The 22,124-nt window shown below is 45.1% G+C and overlaps 1 protein-coding gene and 1 long non-coding RNA gene across 4 annotated transcripts in view; one reads left to right on the forward strand and one right to left on the reverse strand.

Moving 5' to 3' along the window:
* Window positions 1-1,116: 1,116 nt before the first annotated feature.
* On the reverse strand, window positions 1,117-10,076 carry LOC128083833 (uncharacterized). The gene is made up of 2 exons (XR_008208203.1): window positions 9,840-10,076; window positions 1,117-7,318 (listed from the first exon to the last, which is right to left on the reverse strand). It is a non-coding gene; the product is annotated as an uncharacterized LOC128083833 (long non-coding RNA).
* Window positions 10,077-10,296: 220 nt separating this feature from the next.
* Window positions 10,297-22,124, forward strand: part of MORC2 (MORC family CW-type zinc finger 2) — a 37,649-nt gene continuing 25,821 nt past the window's right edge. The window contains exons 1-5 of one of the 3 annotated variants that reach the window (XM_052689525.1): window positions 10,297-10,436; window positions 15,404-15,457; window positions 17,173-17,207; window positions 17,663-17,731; window positions 21,453-21,543. In XM_052689525.1, the coding sequence (XP_052545485.1) occupies window positions 10,369-10,436; window positions 15,404-15,457; window positions 17,173-17,207; window positions 17,663-17,731; window positions 21,453-21,543 (317 nt within the window). In that variant the 5' untranslated portion in view covers window positions 10,297-10,368. Of the gene's footprint in view, window positions 10,437-15,403; window positions 15,458-17,172; window positions 17,208-17,662; window positions 17,732-21,452; window positions 21,548-22,124 lie in introns of those variants that run through there. The other 2 variants (XM_052689523.1, XM_052689526.1) reach the window with 2 other exon arrangements.

The following is a 22,124-nucleotide window of genomic DNA, read 5'->3' on the forward strand; positions in this document are numbered from 1 at the left end:
ATGTACCCATTTCTCAAATGTGACTCACGTTCTGCTCAAGGCCAGGGCAGGATCAGAAGTATTTAATTCCTCACATCCTGCACTGGCACGGGCACTGTACAGCCTCCTACCAGCACTGCGGATGCCTCATCACCGAGACGTGAAGAAGCCGTGTGATGAGGAAGGTCCCACATCTGCCTGAGGAAGAGCAATGCTGCTGCAGGCACTGAGGACTCCAGTTCTCACGGTACCCAGCTGGCACACATTGCTTCTCTTTGCTCTGATTTGTTTCAAGCATCAATCTCCGGGGCTGAACCTCTGCTGTGTCTACCATCCCATGCACAAGATGGTCTGTCCATCGATTTGCCCTCTCCTGCTGCTCACAGAGGTGCAGGCACTCCACAGCGTTATGAGCAGTGTGTGGCACACAGAGTGTTGCACTGAGCCAGATGCTCCTGCTGTATCTCACTGTGCCAAGCACCTGGTTGTGCCGGTGCCATGCTGCCAACAGGAGCAGCTGCACAGCATCAGAGGATGCAGCCACAGGCTGGCAAGAGCACTGCGTCTGCTGGGAGCAGAGGGAGATGGGAGGCAGAGGCTGGAGCAGGGCTGGCATGTGCTCAGGACAGCAATACGTGTGCAGGGCTAGGATGAGTTCTGCGTGCCATTCAGGCAAGAGCAAGCCTGCAGGCAGCCACAAGGATGGAGACCCGAGCAGAGGCACAGCTGGTAGCCAGGAAACTCAGTCCTGCTTGCTTTAATGCAGGTAAATGGCTGTGTGGAGATGTTCCAGCCCTTTGACACCTCACAAGCAACACCTGGAGCTGGGCAGAAAACTCTCTGTCAGTCCAGAAGAGAGGTCACAGATCTGCTATGGTTCCAACTCAGCTCTAAATGCCTGTACAAGGCTCTGACCATGTGAGCAAGCGAAGGAGGCTGCTCCAGCATCTCCATAGGCAGGACATTCCTAAGAGGTGACCCGTCCGTCCCCAGCCCCCCCCATCTCTCCCATTTCTTTGTCACACTGTCTGAACACAGCTATTTTTTCCCTTTTTGGGACACCTCTGGAGCCCATAAATCACAATGCTGAGATCTGCTATAGCCAAGAAAGGAAGGGTTTGGAATAAGGACAAGGGGTACAGGGAAGATACCAATCCTTGTAACTTAAAAACCAGGTTACAGACATTCCCAAACGTGATGGTCTTTCAAAGGGGCTTCCTAGAAATTGTGCCACGAGCAAAGCCAAAGAGTCCCAGAGTCCCTGGGCACAGTCTGCTCTCATTGACAGGATGGCTGCAGGCAGTTCCCTAAGGGAGAGCTCCTCTGGGGCTGGGCAGAGGGAAACCAACTTCTGCATGGCCACCAAGCCAGGGCCCCCTGCACCCCACTGCCCAGCAGCTGGTATCTCCTGGGCCCTGGCAGCAAGAAACAGCAAAACAGGCCCTTGTGACACACTGCTCCCAAAAAAAGCCAGACGTGTGTAATGTTGTGAACAACCTGTGCGAGACTGGTTCTGGTATTCATTAATGAGCCAAACAACGCGGTGACAAAGGGCTCCTGCATGCGCTGCGCCCAGCGGGTCACGTCCTGCCCCATGGCACAAGCATTGGTTGTGTCATCCAACTTCTGGCTTCCTTCAATCTGCAAGTTGCCAATGGCTAATCCATCATCCACCAACAGGATATATCTTGCTCTGCTGCTCCCTGGTGACAGACCTGGCTGTTTCCAGTCCCTCGCAGTCACACCTGTCCCAGCCACAGACCCTTCTGTCTTATTTGCCACATGAAATACTTCAAGAGCAGCCTCTTTTCTATTTTCTCTTTGAATGAACTTGATTTTCCGTTCTGAGTCAGTCACAAGGAACTAGAAAAAGTTGCACCTTCTCTCTCAGGCTGCTCTCTGCCAGGAGCATCCTCCCCTTTGCTGTAGCATAAGCCATGCTCCCCAGCTCTACCTGACTCCTGTGGGCTTACTGTGAAGAGACATTCTTGGCAACACAATATTTTCTGCATGCAAAACGTCAACTGTTTTCCTAGTTGTAATAAATCTCGGTCATTACTGTTCTTTTCCATTATTTTTATAGTTGCTCACAGACTTTTTTTCTGATGCAGAGTTGGCTTGACTACTAACATCCTTCTGTTTCTTCCTCGCTTTGCACAAGCTCAGATATGAAGGCTGTAGGTTGGAGACCGTCTGTGCAGAAGCGGGAGTCTAATGCCAGGATTGGCTTCGTTTCTTCATGTTTGGTCTAGACAGCTTATATAAGACTCAAACAGCTGCTTAGTTAGGAGTCCTCCCTGCTTGCGACTCTGCCAAGTCTTGCGCTGGACTATTAATCCTTGTCAGTATGTCTAGTCTGCTGCAGGCAGGCTGAGCTATATTGCATTAAAATGCTTTATCTACATACAAAAAGATTGCTAGCACATTGTTTGGCATTTGATACGTGGTCACAAATTCCCTTCGGAAATAGGAGAATTTATCCACAGCAAAGCTGCTGCGGCCACCATCAGTATCCTGGGGTGCTTGCCAGCTCCATGGTCCCTGTGAAGAACTTTTCTATCCTTTCCGTGTCTGGAGGTCGTTCTCATAAGTCATGACATCAATCGCTAAATCAGGGTCAGCCCTTGCTTCTCCATGTGTGACTGTCACAAGCCAGTGCTGTATTCCCCGTGGCTCCGACCATGGCAGCCCTTTCCAAATGGAGATCCTGTATGTCAGTGGCTGCTGAACTCCTGCTCCACCCGAGGTCTTCACTGCCACTACATCAAATGTGGCTGTGGGCAGTTGCCAGTGCACGGTGTCTCCGCAGCTGACACAGAGCCTGGGTGGGTGGCTGCAGAGCCAGTGGCCCCAGGTCTGACACTGCTGTGGTGCTGGGACTCAATCCTGGCCAGATCCCACCTGCAGTCCTGCTTCTCCTTCTTCCGCATCTCGGGGATTTTTCACTCTCTTTCCCAGCACTTGGAATAAAGCCTATGTCCAGAAGGGTACCAGTTCTACACTCTTTTTTGCCATGCTGTGGGATGGGAGAACAGCTGGTTCCCTTTCGTGGTGCACTTCTGCTTTCTGCCTCTGCCGCCATCACCCTCCAGAAAAACAACTGATAGCCTCAGTGATGGGGAAGGCTGTTACCTACAACGAAGACTGCACTACATCTCCTTTGAAGGAGTTACCAGAGGTGGCTTTGAAGTAATTTTGAATTTTTTTCTTCCATCCAAAGCACAGGGACCAAGAAGTGTTTCACAGGTCACTGGACAAGGGAGTAACAAACATAACTGCAGGGACACAAGTCCTTCCCAGCACGAGATGAGTCACAGAACCCTCCAATGCCAAAGGACTTGTGCATATACTTCTACCTCTACTAGTGCAAGCCACCGGAGACTTTTTCACAGTTTTGAATGCTGCAGCTTGCTCTCCCTTGATGAATTCTCCTGTCTTGACACTGCCACAGACTGCCCCTCAATGTCAGCCATGTTTCACAGCAAACACACCACCTTTCACAGAACACTTAAATTTCTCCTAATTTGTACCCAATTTGGATTCTTCTTGTGCTGTGCTGCTTCTCAAGGAAGTTGTTCTCCCAGCCACCCAAAACATGCCTCATTCTTACCCCACTGTAGCTTCTGCACTTGCAGGATACAAAAACCACCTGTCACAAAACGAAGCTGTTTCTGATCCACTTGCAGTATTTGCGTTTCATTCTTGCGCATGCACATTCCTTTGGTATCCTGCAAAGTAGAAAGCTGTTGTTACACGCCTCCTCCTCTTCTCCTAGCATCTGTTAAAATGTTTTCCTGGACCCAGGTACAGATGGTAAATAGAGCCAAGCAGAATGATGGATGCCAGCAGCTTTCACTAGGACCATACAATGGATTAAAGCCTTCAGATGACACTTCAAAAAACTCTCAACATTCCCAAGATGCTCACACCATGGATTTTTCCACCCATGCCTGGTACTGCAGCCTGCTGGTTCCAACAGCTGCAGCCCAGGAGCTGACCTCAGCTCTGCCAAAGGCTTGGGAAAAGCGAGAGCAGAGCCAGCCAGCTCCCCGTATGCTCCAACACTCCAACATGAGTCCTGCAATGGTGGAAGCCTGAGCATCCTCACTGCAGGCTTGCAAAGGTAGATCTCTGGTCCATGAAATCAGCACACAGCAAAGTACTGAGTGCACAGCATTGCTCCGTTTAGTGCGCTAAATACTCTTCAAGCGCTGGAAAGCAAGTGACACCAAGAAAGTCCCTTCACAGCTTGTGTTAAGGAAGAGCTCACAGGGACAGGCCCAAGGCACACACTACACACTGCCCGCTCTCCAACACCTCTTGTATTGCACACGTGCAGAGAACAAGCAGCCTCGCTAGCACAGCTCCTTATTTCTGACAAGTGCCCCCTTCTCTGCACAGCCAGTGCAGCTGTTACAGGGAATTCTGCCTTTTTATTCCTCAACTGCCTCATCCTGTTTCCATATACAATCTTTCTCAGTGGAAAAAAAGCATCAGATGAGAAGCAATTTTTGAAGATTAACCAAGGATAAATCGTCTTTGTCCCCGCTCGCTATTAGAGTGCCTGGATTTAAGGCTTCAGTCACATGTAAACAGACCAAGGAGTGGAGGAAAGCCCTTGTCAATACAGAGAGCTTGAACTGTGTCATCAGCAAATAATCAAATCTCCACAAGCAGGGGAAGTACTATCTTAGAGCAAAATATTTAGATTTTATGGAATATTGGCCAATTACAATATTTTTCTCCAAATAAAACATTTATAAGAACACTGAAATAAATATTTGAGAACGCAATATACCAAAGTCCTGAGTCACTCCTGATGCAGAAATTCTCTCCCATCTTTCAGGCAGCTTCCCCATGTAGGGTTTGGAGTTGGGATGGCCTCTGGTGGCACTGAGAGATCTGGTGATGTCCATCCCTGCTGCCTGGAAATGGTGGTGCTCCTCCTGGCAAAGCACACCTCCACATTCGAGCTGAATACTGAATGCCTGGCACTGACCAGGGCAACCTTGTGGGTCTATGGCAGCAACACCAAGGCTCCGATAGGCACAAATATGTAAAGAGAGCGAGAAAAGACCTCTTCCCTCCACCCCTATGCTGATGGCAGTGCTCCAGCTGTGGACTCAGCCCCACAGCCCCTGCTCAGCCTTCAACCCAAACTAGTGGCATCCACACTGACATGAGGCAGAGATGACACATGGTGCAGTGGGACCCAGGCAGAAGACAGCAGCAGAGAGCTCAGAGGTGGCTAAGTCAAACAGGTTTGCTAAGGGTTTGAAGGAAGAACAAATGGAGAAGACAGGGCAAATAAAGCTACAGAGTTCTCACAGCATTGCTGACAGGCCAGTTTAGAAGGTGAACCTGTTGCAGCCTGGGGAGAACAGAAAAGATGCAGAACAACAGGCTGGCTTGTAAGAGAACTTTCTCCAGAGAACACATTTTGGAAGGACATCAAGGTAAAGGCAAAGGCAACAGGCACGTGCAAGTCACATCTCCGGTTGTTGAAATCAAGCTCCTGATATTGGCAGAATCTAAGAGTTTTATTGCCTTTGGTTCAAAATGGCACTGCTGCTCTTGGGAAGGCCTGCAGGCTCCTTCCTTCAGTCATTTCAAAAGGACTCCACAGGTCAATGTGGACATAGATTTCTTAGAAAGTCCTGTCCAAAATTGAGATTTTCGCTGCAAGTCTGTTTGCTGCTATGGTGCATTCCACGTACCACCACTCGCATTTGCAGACAACAAGAGCCATAACGCATGGTAGTATTCACAGAACAGAGGAACAGTTCTCTTTGACAATCATTACTGAGAGATATTTTAATGAGAAGAGTCTCCAGAGTCCTCTTTCTGCACTAGCATTGCCCAGCTGTGTTCTCTTTCAGACGTGGTCACATGGCTGTTCAGCTCTTCATTCAAATCTCAGCCCCATCTTCTTGGATGTACCCACACAAGATCACCTGTTGCTTTGTGATCACCAGAAGATCATGTCTTCAGTTGGTTGCCATTTTGCCAAACTGAAACCATTTGAGCTGTCCATGTCAAGCAAGTCCATCAGGCTGGTTTAAAAAGACACTCTGAACTGAACACAGTCCCCACATTTAAAATAACGAGGTAGGAAAAACTACTTGTTCATCATCAAAAGAAATTCTGCTCATTAACTACTTTATTAAGAAAATGCCTTCTCATCTTGGCAGAAGCCACTAAACTGTCACGCAACCACAGTTAAGGAAGAAAGAAGCTGCATGGCCTTCGGGTTCAATTCCCTTGTGGGAAACCATCCAACCTGTCCAAACTGTAAATCCCTGATTGATTCATGCCACTCTTCCACATTTGTCAGCTAAATTCTTTTAAGATTCCATCATTGCTCCTTGTCTACCAGCTTCTTGTGGGCTCTTCAGTACTGCATTTTCTGATTTAGGCGAAGAAGTCTTATACTGACATTTTGCTGCTTCTTTTTTTTTTTTTCCTGGTCTTTTAATTCCTTTTTCTTATTTTTATTTTTTTGCTTAGTTCATGAAGCAAAGACAGACTTGAGGTCAGGGAATTCTGACTGGTAGAGGTGGAGGATCCTCAACATCCAACCATTTTGCTGTTTCCTGGTTCTTCCTTCAAGATGTCTCCTTGTTCTCATCAATTTCTCCCCGTTCCAATCTCCTGCAGACTGATTTACAAAGTCACTTCTGACAGCCAGTGTCTCACTGAGAATATCTAGATTAAATAATGAATTCAAACCCATGATGTGACTTTCCCGTGAGATAAGCCAGCACGAGACTGACACTGGGCTCCGTGCAAAGGGTTGTTGCATTTTCACATCAGTGCCTTCCATTCACGGTCAGGAAGTTGCATTTGAACATTTTAGTTTGTCTGCATGTCTTGTAAGGATTGATTCACTGACTACTCCTTTAATGTCTGTCCCAGAGAGTACAAACCCAGGAATTAGGTTTGTCAACATAGGAAAAATTCATGAAAAATTTCATGGAAAAAGTCTCATTCTGCGTCTCTTTTTGAGTTAATCAGCAAATTGCTCTGCCACTTGGCATGAACGACAGTGACCAAACTGATGTTGCTATGAACATGAGAAACAGCTCTACCCCAGACCACATAAGGCAGAACCCCTTGCTAGGAAAAAAAATGAAGTAAGACACTTATTTTTTCCTAAATTCTTGATTCCGTGGCTTTGTTCTTGCATTGTGTTGGGCTGATTCTGATATTCAAATCACGCTCAGGAAAAGGCAGACTGATGTAGCTCCTCTCTGAGTGAGACAATCACACCCTATTTAATGAAGAATGCCTTGTCGTGTGTTGAGAGAGGAGTGTATTTCATGGCAGGAAGAATTTTCACCTGTAAAGGAAGGTAATCAAAGTGAAACATGCAGCAGAGCCAGTGTATGGCAGAGCACAAAGGGTTAAGAACCAAACTGTTATGAGCCCACACCATGCTTTCACAGTCCACTGCAGTAAGGCACTTTGAAACTCCTATGAATTCAGGGCATCCATGCAAGTTAGGTTACTGGGACCCATAACAACACCTGAACTTCATGAGAGAAGTACACCGAATGTGAACAGTCAGGACAGAACCAAGAAGGACTATGCCAACAGTGAAAATCACATCTACACAGCACAGAGGCTTATGTTTCTTAGTATCCACATACACAGAATAAAGCCACCAACCTCTGGAAGCCTCACGTAAGTGTGAGACATACATTTTGCTGCATTTGTATGGTGCAACCATAGTACTTACCAGTATAGTGACACACATTAAATGCTCGCTTCAAAGTCAAGCCTGTTAAAACTAGGCAAGATGAGGAATAACTGCTAGTTCAAGGCCTGTGCCTCCCATTTTCAGAATACAAGCCACCAACTGAACTGTTCAACTACCTCAGGCTATGACACTATGAAAGAGGGTTATCAAAATACTACACCAGATTAAGGATTCAGGAAACGCTACACACGACTCCATAGGAAATGTCACTTCCCAACCAGAAACACAAAGTTTGGCCAGTGTGGATTCTAAAGACTAGTTTTAGGAGGGGATCTGGGAACTACTTCAAAGTGAAAAAGTTGCACAGCTTGAGGTGTTGAAATTAAGCTCTGTGTGTGAAACTCAGGTTAAAGAAGAGCAGGACTGTATGTTTCAAGCCCCAACATGCACTGCTGTGACAAACCACCATTCCACAGGTCATTCATCAGAATCGTTGCGTGCATCTCAGCATGCTGTTGCATCACTGCAACAAAGGCCACTCAAAGGCGAGGGGGGATTTGTCTACGACACTTTATCACATCTGTGGAAGAGAAAGCCAGATACATTCTACCAGTTAGTATAAGATGTATAAGATATCCACATGCTGGACAGGAACTCAGGAAAACGGTGCTGATAGCAGATGGAAAAAAGAAAAGTTCTTTGTCAAAACTAATATAATAGATCTAGAGCTGTTTAGTTTGAAAAGACAGCTCCTAAGCTAAAACAATCACCTTAATGAGGACAGGTGTCAATTTGCAGCGGGAATAGTTCAGTTTCAAAAGCAAAGAAACTGAGCAGTTTGCAGCAGTGGCTCACAGGCCACAAGAGTTCAGCAATCCTCCAACCACCAGCAGACAGGTTCCCCATCAAAGAACAGCAGTGCTATGGCCAAACTAGACCAAATGTTGTGTGATCCAAATGTTGTTCTGCAAAAGGTAATTTCGCTCCTCCTTGGATGTCTAGCAGCTCAGACTAGCAGCTCAGTGGACTAGTGAACTACACAGCCCTCTAAAACTGTTATGAGAAACCAAAGAGCAGAGGACCAAAATATGTCTGAAATCTTCTCCAGAGCAGCGATGGAAAAAGTAAAACTGAAATTTTAATTTCTGTTGTCACTGAAAGTGAAAAAGATTTGGAAGTCAACACCACTGAACAGTGGGATGGAAAGGAGTACTTTCCTGCCAGGGACTGACCGAATGAAACGGAACTGCAATGTGCTGTTTTCTTCCAGGGGCCAGCTGGAAAGGACTGCCAACCAGCGCAGCCCTGCGATGCCACAGCAGCACAGCAAGGCTGCTCCGCTGCAGTCTGACATGGAGTTCTGCTGAAGTTGTGAATCCCTTGAGTGCCAGGAAATAAACTCTTCCTTCCTGAGGGTACAGCGATGAGATCGCCACAAAGTTCCCCTTAGGGAAAGAAGGGATACCCCGAGTTCCAAAGAGACAAGGATGACAAGACACACAAGGTTAAGTTCACACTCTGCAGGGACATGTACCTGAATAGCTACTTTGTCCTTACAATGGGATTTATACTGCCTGTACCCATCTGCTTCTGATACTGCAACACGAGGAAATAAAAGCTAAGTACAACAACGATGCTGCAATATTTAAAAGACTCAGAGAGATATTTCCCATCAAAGCCTTAAGGCCACCTAAATATCGCTGTTGTCAGTGGTTTTTCCTGATAATTTCACACAGCTTTGAAACAGAAGGCCTAAAACAAAACACTGCACACACATGCAGTTACCAGGCAGCCACCACACACGTACACACAGCACTGCCAGCAGCACTGCAGCACTCGCTGTGCTGCAGACAACACAGGAGACGAGCAATTCAAACACAAAGCCTGCATTACAGATTTCACCTTCGCAGACAACCAGATCTATGTTTCACTGCACCGCTCCACCACAAACACTTGGGATCACCCGGATTCCTGTCCTTCTCGGTGCAGGCGATGCAGCCGTCCTGTCAGCATCCATTCCACCCGTCAGCATCCATTCCACCCCGTCAGCATCCATTCCAGATGACAGCAGGGCGTTTTTCCACTGATGTTCCGCAGTACAACCCGGGCCTCCAAGTCCGCCGCGTCTGCCTGCGGTGTAGAGCGGCACCATGTTACGTACCCTACGAGCACGCTTTAAGAAGACGTTCGGCCGTTCCTTAACGGAGCCTTCGGCAGCAGAAAGAGCATGAAAACCGGGCGGCGTTAAACGCAACGGATTAAAGCTCCGGATGGGCGCCGAGTCTCGGCGGGTAAAGCCTGGTCGCCGCCCACCGCCGCGGCGCAGCTCCCAGCCGCACAGCCCGCACCGCGGGAACGCGCACGCCGGGCGCGCGCGTCACGCGGCCCAGCGGAAACGGCGGCGGCGGCGCGCGCGATGGCTCCCTCGTCACGTGACGCGGCGGCCCAACCGGCGGCCAACGGCGCGGCACCGCCCTGCGGGGGGAGCGGCGGCCGCGGGCGGCGGCGAGGCGCGACCGCAGCGGGGACAGAGCGGGGCCGCGGGGCCGGGCGGGGCGCCCCGGAGGGCGCGGCGTCGCCGATGGCGCCGTCGTTCCGGGCCGGGCGGTGACCGGTGCCGGGAGCGAGGGGGGGGTTGGGGAAAAGCCTCGAGGGCGCACGCGGAGAGCGGCCCGGCCGCCGCAGCCGCCATGTCCTGCGCTAATTACAGCAGCTTGAACCGGGCGCAGCTCACCTTCGAGTACCTGCACACCAACTCGTGAGTACCGGGCTGCGGGGTGGGGCCGGGCCGGAGCTTCGGGCAGGTAAGTGGGGCCGCGGCCCGGCCCCGCGGCTCAGGCCGCCCTCCGGCATCCGTTCGCCCCCGCGAGGAGCGGCGCGGCGGTGCGGGGCTGCGGCGGATGGGAGCGGGAGAACGCGGGGCTGATCTGCGTGCGCAGCGCTGCGTGTGCAGCCCTCCGGAGCGGCCCCGCGTCACACCCGGCTGCCATCCTTCCCTGCCATCTTGTTTGGTCCGTGCCTGGATTTTTTGTGCCATTTGTTTCAAGTAGAAGCACGGGATTCTTCGAATTGGCTTTTTTTTTTTTTTTTTAAATATATATTATTTTCTATTTTAAACCGTGGAATCCATCAGTCTAAAATTGCCGAAGAAAGCTAGAGTTTCACCTGCTTTATGAGAGGTTCATTCAGCATGCACATCTAGAACATGGTAAGTGCTAACAGGGATGGTGCTATGCACCCGCCTCAGCCCTGCCCGTGGGAAGCAGGCATTGCTGTGCCACAGATGGAAGAGTTGAAGGAGAGCTCTGGCTCAGCTGCCTTGGAGGAACATCACAAGCAATGTTTGGCATCTGTTGGTCATTTTGTTTCCAACCATTCTGCGGAAGAGTTGATTTGATGTTACCGCCAATAGAAGAAGGAATTGAGTATCTTTTTGCTCCTGGTTTTCAGTGTGTAAAGGCAAGCTTAGAAGGAGGGACATCAATGGTCTGCAGTTGTCTGAAGATTTCTAACTGCATTCAATTTGAAGTAGATCCAACAGCGTTTGTGTTGGTAATAAAAGATACGGCTCCAGGAGCAACTACTCAGACAATCTCGCTGTTATGTGTGCCAAGAACATTATCAGTTTCTTCTCACTATCAGGAAAGCATGAGTTCTGCACAAAAGAAGGACAGAAGCAGCCTAATGACGCCTTGGGGTCCATGTCCAATGGCTTTGCTCTTTGTTTGGCCTGCAGCAGTCACACATGAAGCCTGGTGCTTGATGGACGATACTGAGTCGTGTTCCTGGACTTGAGAAGCTCCTACATCCAGTTGTGAAAAACAGAAGTTCTTATGTATTAGAAAACACAAGTTTGATCACAAGTTAACTCCTGCTGTGCAGCACTGTTAGATAGTAGAGATTTCTCAGTGTCTTGGATTTGCCATGTATTCTGGCCATGTTTGTAAGAAGACAGAAGTCTGCTGCAGAAGACCAGTGTTGGTGTTGCTGCCCCAAAGTATCCCAAGTTATTCCGTACTGCTGCTATAGTTTCTGTTCTGCTTTTGCTGTTGATCTACTTATGTGCTGCATAGCTGCCTCGTTAGGGGTTGGAGGGTAATCTGTGTGAATAAGCCAAAGCCAGGGCCTTTTCATACACCGTGAACAAAGAGCCTTCTGAGGCTATGGGGATCAGTGCATAAACTGGATACTTCCCTAAGAGCAACAGTGGAAAAGCCAAAACCCGTTCAGCAAATAAGCAACTTCTCCCTCTTCTCAGTAATATTAATAAAAACTGAACAACCACCACCAATGACAAAATCAGTGAGCGAAGAGCTGAAGAGGATTTTTGGTAGTGGAGGCTCTTGTCTTTCAGGCTATTTTTGCTGTCAGAGGAAAACCATACAATCTCAGTGAAATACTACTTCAGTGCATGTGGGGCTTTTTTTTGTTTATTGTTGTTTCTTGTCTCTGCTTCAGAAAGGTAATACATCTAACAGTATGTTTTGAAGCACTTTTCAGGAGCCAATTTATTTGGTCCCTGAATGTGAGGACTTGGAGCCAATTGCGCTGCCATGCTTGGTGGCAGACTGCACCATGTACCTGAATCACTTCAGTTGCAAAGTGTATATATCTTTTTCAACTACTTCTAGTACTTTTGTAAGTGCTCTTCTGAAGCTTGTGTATTTGATCTATGTGGAAGTTCTTGTGGATCCAGTAAGAAAAGCTTCAGTATGTAAGCACATGGAAATGAGTAACGTATGGCCCTTATGGTGACTGCCCAAAGACACCTGCCTGCCTTCACAACAACTGGGATTTTTTCCTTGTAAAGTAGATGCTGCTGCTTTAAGATGCTTCTGAAGCATTCACTGAAATGAAAACAACATACACCTCAGCCCAGCCAACTTATTTGGTATATCTGGAATGTTTGTACGGCGTAACAGAAGGAGTTTGCTAAGACCTGAGCAGTAGAGAATGTCTTTGAGCAGTGTTGCATAGTTGGAGTTAACTTGTGATTGAAATTAGGTTTTATTTCTTAACTGGAATTGCCCCATTGAATTCTGCTCCACTGGAGGAAGTTCACTTAGGTGGAAGGAGTTCAGCATAACTGACTGGTGGATATGAGGAATACAAGTAACAAATAAGCATCTCTTCGTACCTCACACCCTCCTGTTTCTTCTTGAGAATATTTTCTGTTCTGGCCTGAAGCAGTAATGAAAGGAGAGCTCGTGTTTCTGACCCAGATGCAAGACTTCCAGCTTAAGTGTTTTCCCAGATGTGACCTCCTTCGGAACAAACCTACTCTTCTGTCTTTTGTTAGTAATTAGGTTCTTGCATTCATTTGATCCATGTCAGGTTTGGCCTCCGGCATGGAGCTGTCTTGAGTAAGTGGTAGAAGTTGGAGAGTGGTTCCAGGTCAGTCAACGTACAGTGAGTTGTCACTGAGACTGTGGATTTTAGTACTGCTTTCTCCCTGACTTCTCATGTTTCACTTAATTAAAGTGTATTTCTAGTGCTCTGAATCAATAGTGGTTGTATTTCTGGTGCTTTGAATTAGGTTAATGTAGCCACTGATGATGACGTTCTAGCCAGTACTTAAGTGTTTTCAGGTTATGTGTGAGCTCTGATAGACTATTTTGGCAACAGCTTGGCTTCTGTTGGTGAAAGTTATGTTGCAAGCAATATAATCCTGCGGGGTTTTTTTTGCATGGAGCAAGGAGAGGGTTGTCAGCAGTTGGTAATGATGGCTGTTAAGTACTGCAGGCACCTTTGATTGTAAGATGATATCATCAGGTTTTTTTTTTTTGTTTGTTTGTTTTTTTGTTTTTTTTTTTTTAGGTTGAGTGCTTCATGTGACTTAATTAGATACTGACAAGATCATCTGGGACATTTTAAAAGTCTTAGTGTTGAGATTAATGTACTTAATACTAGATATTTATGGGATATATAACTTTTTTATTAGTGATAAACAGCTCAAATTGATTTCACTTGCTTGTTCCAAGGTATCACTTTGCCCATGTCTGTGCAAGAGATTCAGGTTTTGATAGGTGTTCAAGTTAGGTGTGGTGTCAGGTTATCAAGAAATACTATTTTCTCTTGCCTGTCTTAAATGCAGTTACTTTTTCAGCTATCTTGTTCCACTATCTGTCTTTGGAATCTCTATTTGCATCTTTCTCTATTTGCATCTTTTCTTAATTTAAAATACTTTTGAAATTGTAGTATGAAAGCTGCTGATGAAGCACAGTTACTAGTTCTAAAGTACCCACTTTGTTGTGTTTTGTTGTTTTCTGACATGGGTTAATTTCTAAATAAACTGGGTTGTTGGATATTAATTTATAAAGTTAAATAGATTCCTAAATGATGGGAGCACTTGAACTGTGTGCACAGGAAATCCCACTTAAAGGAAAGAGTAGCAGGTCCGAGCTTCTGATAAGGCCTTCTGGACAGTCAGGTGGTCTTCAGAATGCCATTTCCGTTCTGTCTGTGGTTTCCTTGGAGTTTTCAGAGAAGGAAAGCTCTATTCTCTTTCTAGTGATAGCTTGGAAGTTTGATGTTTTTAACCTCAGCTATGTTGATGAGCTACAGTTCACGATGCTGAAGATAAATGTGAAGAATTGTTTTGTAATTATTGGCATTCTGGTTGGCTACATGTTTTCTGTGCCTTTGCATCTGTTCTTCTAAAACTGCAAATCTGAACTAAGTGTGACTTCAGTCTTTGTAGTGGTAGTGACAGGAAGTTGTATGTGTAGAGGTTTCGTGCAAAGTGAAAGACGTAGCTAAAAATATCTTTTGCAGACTCAGTCTCTTCTTCAGCCATCCCAGAGTAGCAATAAATTACAGAAACCTTGTTGGGTTGGTTAAATTACCTGACTCAGTAAGAGAAATTGTTTCTCCTGTCTTGTGGCTGAAGTTAAATGTTGGGGTGGATATGATTCATCTGCCTTTGAAATAACTGTTGGATTGTGAAGGTATGGCAAGAAGTTGATTCTCCAACAGAGTTACTCAGTTAACGTTTGGGACAATCTATTGGAATGGTTCTATGGGCTCTTTGGAGATGTCCTCACCATATATCATCTGTCAAGTTTAAGGCACGTGACCACTCCATTTCAAGTAGGTTCTGCATACAAAATGCCGCAGTTAAGAGGCTGGAAACTAAATGTAGCTTTTTGTGCTGGTGACGTCTGGCTGCGTGACTTTAATGCTGAGTTTGTAAGGGTGTGCAATGGTGGAGGAAGATGGCATTCTGGTCTGTGAGCAGCTGCATCTGTTGGAAGTCTCCCATGATCTGGAAACTTCTTCATGTCAGAAATAAGTTACACAATATCAGTATGTGCATGGTGAAGACAAACCTTATGCATAACATTAATCTGTCCATGTTGTTCAGATAGATGGGATTTAGGTGCCATGAAGAGACTTGGCAGTGTGGTGAATAATTGAGAATTTTACATGAATTACTGGATAATTCATGGACTTTGAGTCAATAATTCTTCATTAAGGCTGTGAGGCTCATGTTTATGGTGCAGTGTTTTTCAGATTGTAAAGAGCCGCAGGTCTTCTGAGCCAGATCCTCTACTGAGCAGCCTTTCTGCTCCAGCAGATAGTAAAACACATTGTAATCTTGCGTCCGTAGCCAGTGTTGGTACTGTAGAACTATGACTTGATTTGTTTAGAGCATGTGAGATTTTCGTTTAATTAAAGGTCTCCTCAGTGTTAGTGTAACCCTGCTGATTCTGTGTTTTATTGCAGAACTACCCATGAGTTCTTGTTTGGTGCCCTTGCTGAACTTGTAGATAATGCCAGGTGCGTATCTGACACTGCCTAATTCCCAAGGTATATTCAGTAAATAATTTAATTAGCTGCACTGTTTAGGGGATGTTAGGCAGTCTTAACTTCTAGCAAACTTTAAGAGAAATAAAAATTGAAATAGCTCATTGTACCTTAGTATGAATGTTTGAGTTGATTCTCTTATACTGGCACGTCTGCCCTGTGGAAAAAAAAAAAAAAAAAGTGTTATTTCTAACAAGATAAATTTCATGGGGTAATTCAGTTCAGAAGGGAAATGGTTAGAAGACCATTTAAAGAAAAGGGATTTAATGAAAAAGTAAGTTATCTTTTTTGTTTAAAGAAATTGATAAAGTAGTAGTGGAATTGGGACTGTTTTATACTTGGACAATCATTGGTTCCTAGTATCCAGAGTAGTGATAGAATGAAAACGAATCAGAATTGAGATGTTGAAAAGAAGGCAAGAACAAGTAGAGCAATTGTGATTCTTGAGAGACCTGGTATTTGGAAAAAGCATATCTTAAGCCACATAACTCATATTGCAGCCTATAGTTACATCCCAACCTTTGCATATTTATCCTTTCAGCTTCACCGAATATGATATGGCATGGTGAAAATATTTTGAGATTATATCCTATCAGGTGTGAATTGTCACACCTTGCTGTTAGCAATGTAAGAAGCTGGAACTGAAATATTTCTGTGTGTAGGAAACTAGGACTCTGTGCCTGTATGTTAAATGCATTTCAACTCTCAGGTCAGCAGCTGTTGCACTTCTTTGCTTTTGCAACAGCATCATGAAGTGTAGCTCGTTCGGACTGATGAGCTTTTTTCTTTTCAAAACTTGATTCGTCCTCTGGCAGAAGATAGACTCTGTAGATTGTTAACCTTCTGTGAAAGGTAGTTTTACTTGGAGATACAAAGACAATGCGAAGTGGCTTTGGCATTTACGAAGTGGGTGTTTATTGCTGTAGTAGAACTACACTCTTGATCAGCTTGTAAAAATCTATGGCTGTCTGGAACATGGCTCGTCCTTCACATTGTTGCCACTACTGAAATGCACCACCCACAACCTCACTGTCCTCACATCTGTTGTTTGTTCTTCATAAACATCCAGCAAGCACTGATGGATGTCAGTAGGTGCCATTTCTTCCACGTGGAGGAATTCATCTCTACACCCTTGCTTCAAACGCACCTGCATGTCAGATGCCATTCTGTCAGACTGCCCCTCTGCTGCCATCTGTATGCAGCAGCAGCATGTAACAAGATATTGGTGGGAAGGTTCAACCTCCACTGCCATGCCACCAACATCCACCTCTGACATTGTGGGCTGACATCATAAAATAGAAGGCATTTCTTTTGGAGCAAATCTTGTATTTACAGAGTTTTATGCAGAAGTTAATACATTTTTCATAGGAAAAATGTATGTGGTGTGGAAGAGGGGGGAGCTCAGAAGTGTGCACTTTTTTTGTTTCCTTACTACGACTTCTATGTATAAGTCAGTGATACCATAACTAGGTTTCATTATGTGCAGTTCCAACGTTCTGTTTGAGCATGGGTTCAAATAGACAAAAAGCAGAACAGCGTGGTTTTTTTAGCTTGTCATACTGTGTGCTGGGCCTTCGTGCACTTAGATGTGTGCAATCAGTTCACTTTTGAAGTTACTGAAAGTGCCTGGCTTTAGCTTCATTTCCAGTTGACATTTGAATACTGACTGGGTTTTTGTTGCTTCATAGAGATGCGGATGCCACAAGAATAGACATTTATACTGGTAAGTCACTCCTGCTTCTTCCTTGCATGCTGTCAGTCAAGTCAGGAGTTAAAACTTGGGTTTTGGATACAAATGTGCTTTGTAAGAGTGAATGTATTTGTGTCCATTTCTGCTTGTCCTGTGCTTTTGCGTCTTCAAAAAACAGTGCCTTTACGAGTAGCTTGTGCAAGATCAGTTTTCAGCTGAGGTCAGATAACACCAAAGTGGGTTGTTTGTACTGGATGTTTAAGAAATGTGCTTTTACAGTGCGCTGTTGTAGCATATATTTACATGCAAGTTAAAGTGCAGGAGAAATTAGTCACTCTGTAATAAAAACGTGGTGCCCTTTTTTGGAGCATAGCTGTATCATGTTTATTGTGTTACTTCTCCCATGAACACTGCTTAGCTTGAGCAGATTTTCCATTTTATGAAACTTTTAAATTTGTGCGTGGGAGTATTAAATAACTCTTTTGTAGAGCACCAAGAAAACCTGCGAGGTGGATTCATGCTGTGTTTTCTGGATGATGGAACAGGAATGGATTCAAGTAAGTGATAGCAATTTACATTTGTGTTTTCAAGCTGAGATTTCATGTTATGGCTTAAGCTGAATTAACAGCTTGGAATTATCTAAGGGGTAGTTCCATGCTTGGATACGTGTTTCTGCCTCTGCAGTGCCCCTTTCTCACTGTGTCAAACTCTTCACCTCCTCAGTTTGTAGAAAAATAAGAAAACTCTTGTGCCGCATGATAGAAATGAGTCAGCTTTGCTTTTGGATTTCCACTGCACAAAAGTTGGCTTTGGGGATAGAAGGAGAATAGTACAGCCAGGAAAAGGAAAAGGTGATGGGCAGAGGCCTACTTCCATCAGGGGCTGCCAAGCGATTCATTTCTCATCCTTAATAACAAATGTGTGCAACCTTAACTTTGAAAGCATTGTCCTATTGTTTCATCATTGTGACAGAGGTCAACAGAAAGTCCTAGGAGTATGAGAAGAATGTAGCAAAGTCTGCCTCATCATGAGCACTAATGTAAATCAGTGCTGGGTTTAGCAGGAGTAAAGCTTCTTGCTTTGCTTTAGCATCAGCAAACAGCACTGCCAATTCATGCACCTTATTTGCATCTTGAAGATCCTGCTTTGAGGAGCTCTGCTTGCCAATGCTTTTACTTACAATTAATCTCAGAAGTTATCTCTAATTGTATTTGTAAAGACTTCTTTGCTTCAATCACTTAACTTGCTTTTCATACCACTTCTTGTTCCTTAAACTGCATTTTGAAGATTGGAAGCTGAATAGTGCTTTCATTTTACTGGATGCTGTGAAGTACTAAACTCTTGATCGCTTACTTAAATCTTCATTTCTTTAATTGTTATGTATTTAAGGCCTACTGTGGTGAGGAACAGCGTTTAACTGGGATTTGCGGTGGTGCCCCCAGACTCCTCCTTCACCTGGCCACTACGCTCCAGGCTTTGCTCAAGCAGACAAGGAGGCGCCTGAGGCCTTGCTTGGGGTTGATAACACTGTCTTGCTAGGAAAGATAACAACCACATGTCTGTCTCAAAGTGAGGGGCTGAAAGAACTGATAGCAGACACCCAGTTAAGTAGCTGAGGACCAGTTGAGCATGTGCTAAATACTATGAGTCAATCATCTTACCCTACACATAGCGGCCCAGTAGCCTCTGTAGCACAAGACTGACTGTGATCTCCCCAGTTCATCTAAATGTTGTGAAGCTTGGTGACTGTAGTCACAGGGTGGATTACTTTGGAGGGGACCTATTGAGATGTCTACCTAAGAGAGGAGGAATTTTGAGGAAGATGACAGACAAGCTGGGAGGACATCACTGATTTCTGGGGCTGATTTGGCAAGCAGAGCCTCTCCTTCCTCCAGAGGGACAACTGTTGGATGAGCTTCACATGCTTGTTTATACTGAATGATTCCGTAGGAAACTTAGAACTCTCAGTAGAGTTGTTCCCCAGTTTAACGTGTTTGCAGTTGGGCTCTGTTATTCTCAGTACTTGCACATGTACTGCAGCCAGTGTAGAACAGAATCATTACATCTTTAAGGTTGGAAAAGAACTCTAAGATCATCAGGTCTAACTGTCCACCTACCGCCAACATTGCCTACTAAACTCTGAAACCCATCCTGTTCCAATGTGTACAGTGGGCAGGGACACCTCCCACCAAACCAGTGTGCCCAGAGCCCCGTCCAGCTAACCTTGAATGCCTCCAAGGGATGGAGCATCCACAGCTCCTCTGGGCAACCTGTGCTATGGCCTCACTGCCTGCGGGACATAGAATTTCTGACCCCTAATCTGCTGGCATGTCACTCAGGAGGATTTTCTGTCCCAGTTCTGGGTGAACAGCAGTGAGGACTTAAACAACTCCATCTCCTGTTTTTATACCTCAGATGTTTGATGTTTCTTATTAGGAATTGTTTTGTTTTTTTAAATTGGTGTCCTTATTCTTTTTCTGGAGTTTTAAAGCTCAATCTGCCATGCTCAGGCTGTTCTTTCAAATTGTTTCTTGTCTTTTCTGTTTGGCATAGCTCACGTCAGGGCTCTTTTTGTTGCCAGGGAGTTTGTTTTTTACATCTAGCAGCTCTGAGACACGACAAGACGAAAACAGTATGACTGAAATAGTTGTCAGTGAAAATCCCTCTAGGGCCTTAACTCAAGAAGTGTGGAAGAGTTTTCATTTGTACCTTGTTTGGTGGAGGATAAGATTGAATGTCTCTCTCTGCTCCTGACCTTTGGGAGGAATGTCTTTGCCCTTCAGGACTTCTCTCTTCAGGGCATCATTGATGTTCCTCTGCCCAAAAGAAATTGTGCTTTTGATTCTCCAATGCTGAATGGTAAACCATATGTTCACCTTTTCTGAGCAAGGAAATGCCTCAGATAATTACTCTTCCTTTTTTAGGCTTCTAAAATATTTCTTAAAAGCACTTGTTGATAAAAGGTTTTTTTTTTTTTTTGCGTAGCAAAAAGGGGCTCGTAATGTGCTCTTAGAATATCTCACATACATCAGTCTGACTTGGTTTTGAAACTAACACAATAAAAAATAAAATCCAGAGCTCCAAACATGAGGTAACCCTCTAACGTTTGCTTTCATTGGCGTGAAAGTACCATCGTAGGCTGGAAAAAGGAAAGAGGTTCTGTGATCCTTTCAGAATGTGCTTTTGAAACATCCCATAGTCTTTTGTGAACATAGTGAATAGAGGTAGGAAGGTTGTTGCAGAGTTGTTCTCTCATGTTTTTACCTTGTTGTTTGTTGCTTTAAATCTCAATGCCATTTGCACAGCTAATAGCATTCTAACATACAGATTGGTCATTTCTCATTAAACCAACTAGCCTCACTGCCAGTGCTAGTGAACCTGGGCATCTTCAAACCCAGCCTGACCATTGGCTCCAGCTCTTTGTCGTGGTGGGACATAGTAAGAGATGTCCCAGGCTCCCTTGTAGCTTGTATCTGCATTGTGGATGTAATTGCTGTTAGTTTTCCTGTTTAAACTATTGTTCCTGTTAAGGCACTTCATGTTCCCTTGTATCTGGAATTGCATTTCATTTCTCCTAGTAAATTCTATGGTGAACTGATTGCTATCTTTGCGGAAAGGGAGGACAATTCTTCTGTCCTACAGATGATATTAAAAGGCTTTGTACCCTGAACAATGGAAAGGCTTGAACTAAAAATGACAGCCCCTCTCAGCTGCGAAGCTCTCATATCCATTACTTTTGTCCTATGTCATTAAAATACTCTGTTGCAGTAGTTGCAAAAATCAGCTTTTGGCATAGCAGTGTGTTAATTGCTCAAAGTAAGGAGGAAGTAATTCATTTATTCAGAACTGAAAAGTTTTTTGTATGGTGACTTACGGTGGTCTGAGGGGCACTGGGTCTGTGGTGTCAGCGGTAGCTGCATGTCCCAGCGCTGGGTTTTGGTTTACGAGCGCGGTGATGATGTGGTTGACACAGCAGATGATCTTGCTGACGTTTTTTAGTTAACAGACAACATCTGGGTGCAGTTCAGATGGGGGCACTGCTCTGATACGAAACTCAGAACTCATTTTATCAGTGTAATTGCATCTGTGCAGCACTTGTAATACAGGCAGTGCCATTGATCCGGGTAGCAGACCTTCAGGGTGAGACCTTGGCTCGTGCTTGAGGCCTCTTCCATATGACAAACTGTTCTACTGAAATAAACATATTCACATCTAGAACTTGTATCCAAGTTCTCTGTATTGAAACCAACCTTGGATTTGCTCTGTCTCTCGTTGCAGATGAAGCTGCCAGCGTTATTCAGTTTGGTAAATCAGCCAAGCGATCGCCGGAGTCGACTCAAATCGGGCAGTATGGGAACGGCCTGAAATCGTGGGTATTAATCACAGCCAGTCTCCTGAGATTGTGGAGATTAGAGCGAGATAATCAGTGTTTTGTTGTTGGCTTTTTTTTGCTTTGAGGTGTTTCTTTTATCAGAAAAAATGCGTGCAGATGAAATCCTAAATAAAGGTACCATGTTTCGGTATGCAGGAGCACTTTGGACACGTGCTGCAGCAGGGAGCTCTGCTCTGAGCTGATGGCAGTGTTGTCATGTTGTGATATAGGGGGCTTGGGTCAGAGCTGGAAAAGGTAGCGAAAAGCAGGAAGAAAAAAAACAAACCTTGGTGTCTGTGTCAGATCAATAGTGAAACTGAAGCAAAAATAATGCTGCAGCCTCTTAGTAGGAGATTTGGTTGGTGCAAGTCAGATGGACTTACACTGTGTATATGATGTTTGGAAAGCTCCATTAGACTTCAGCTTTAAACTGCAAGTAGTGTGAGAGGAAGGAGTTCAGAGAGCTGGAGTTCTTTTTGTAAGATGTCCAGGTCTAGATGCTTTTTTGGAAGGAATGATACATGTAGAAAGAGAGGGCCGTTGCTATTTTTAAGCCATTTTTTTTCTGTTATCTGCTT

Source organism: Tympanuchus pallidicinctus, unplaced genomic scaffold (genome assembly GCF_026119805.1).
Source record: "Tympanuchus pallidicinctus isolate F22 unplaced genomic scaffold, pur_lepc_1.0 scaffold25, whole genome shotgun sequence".
In the NCBI taxonomy this organism is placed as follows: Eukaryota; Metazoa; Chordata; class Aves; order Galliformes; family Phasianidae; genus Tympanuchus; species Tympanuchus pallidicinctus.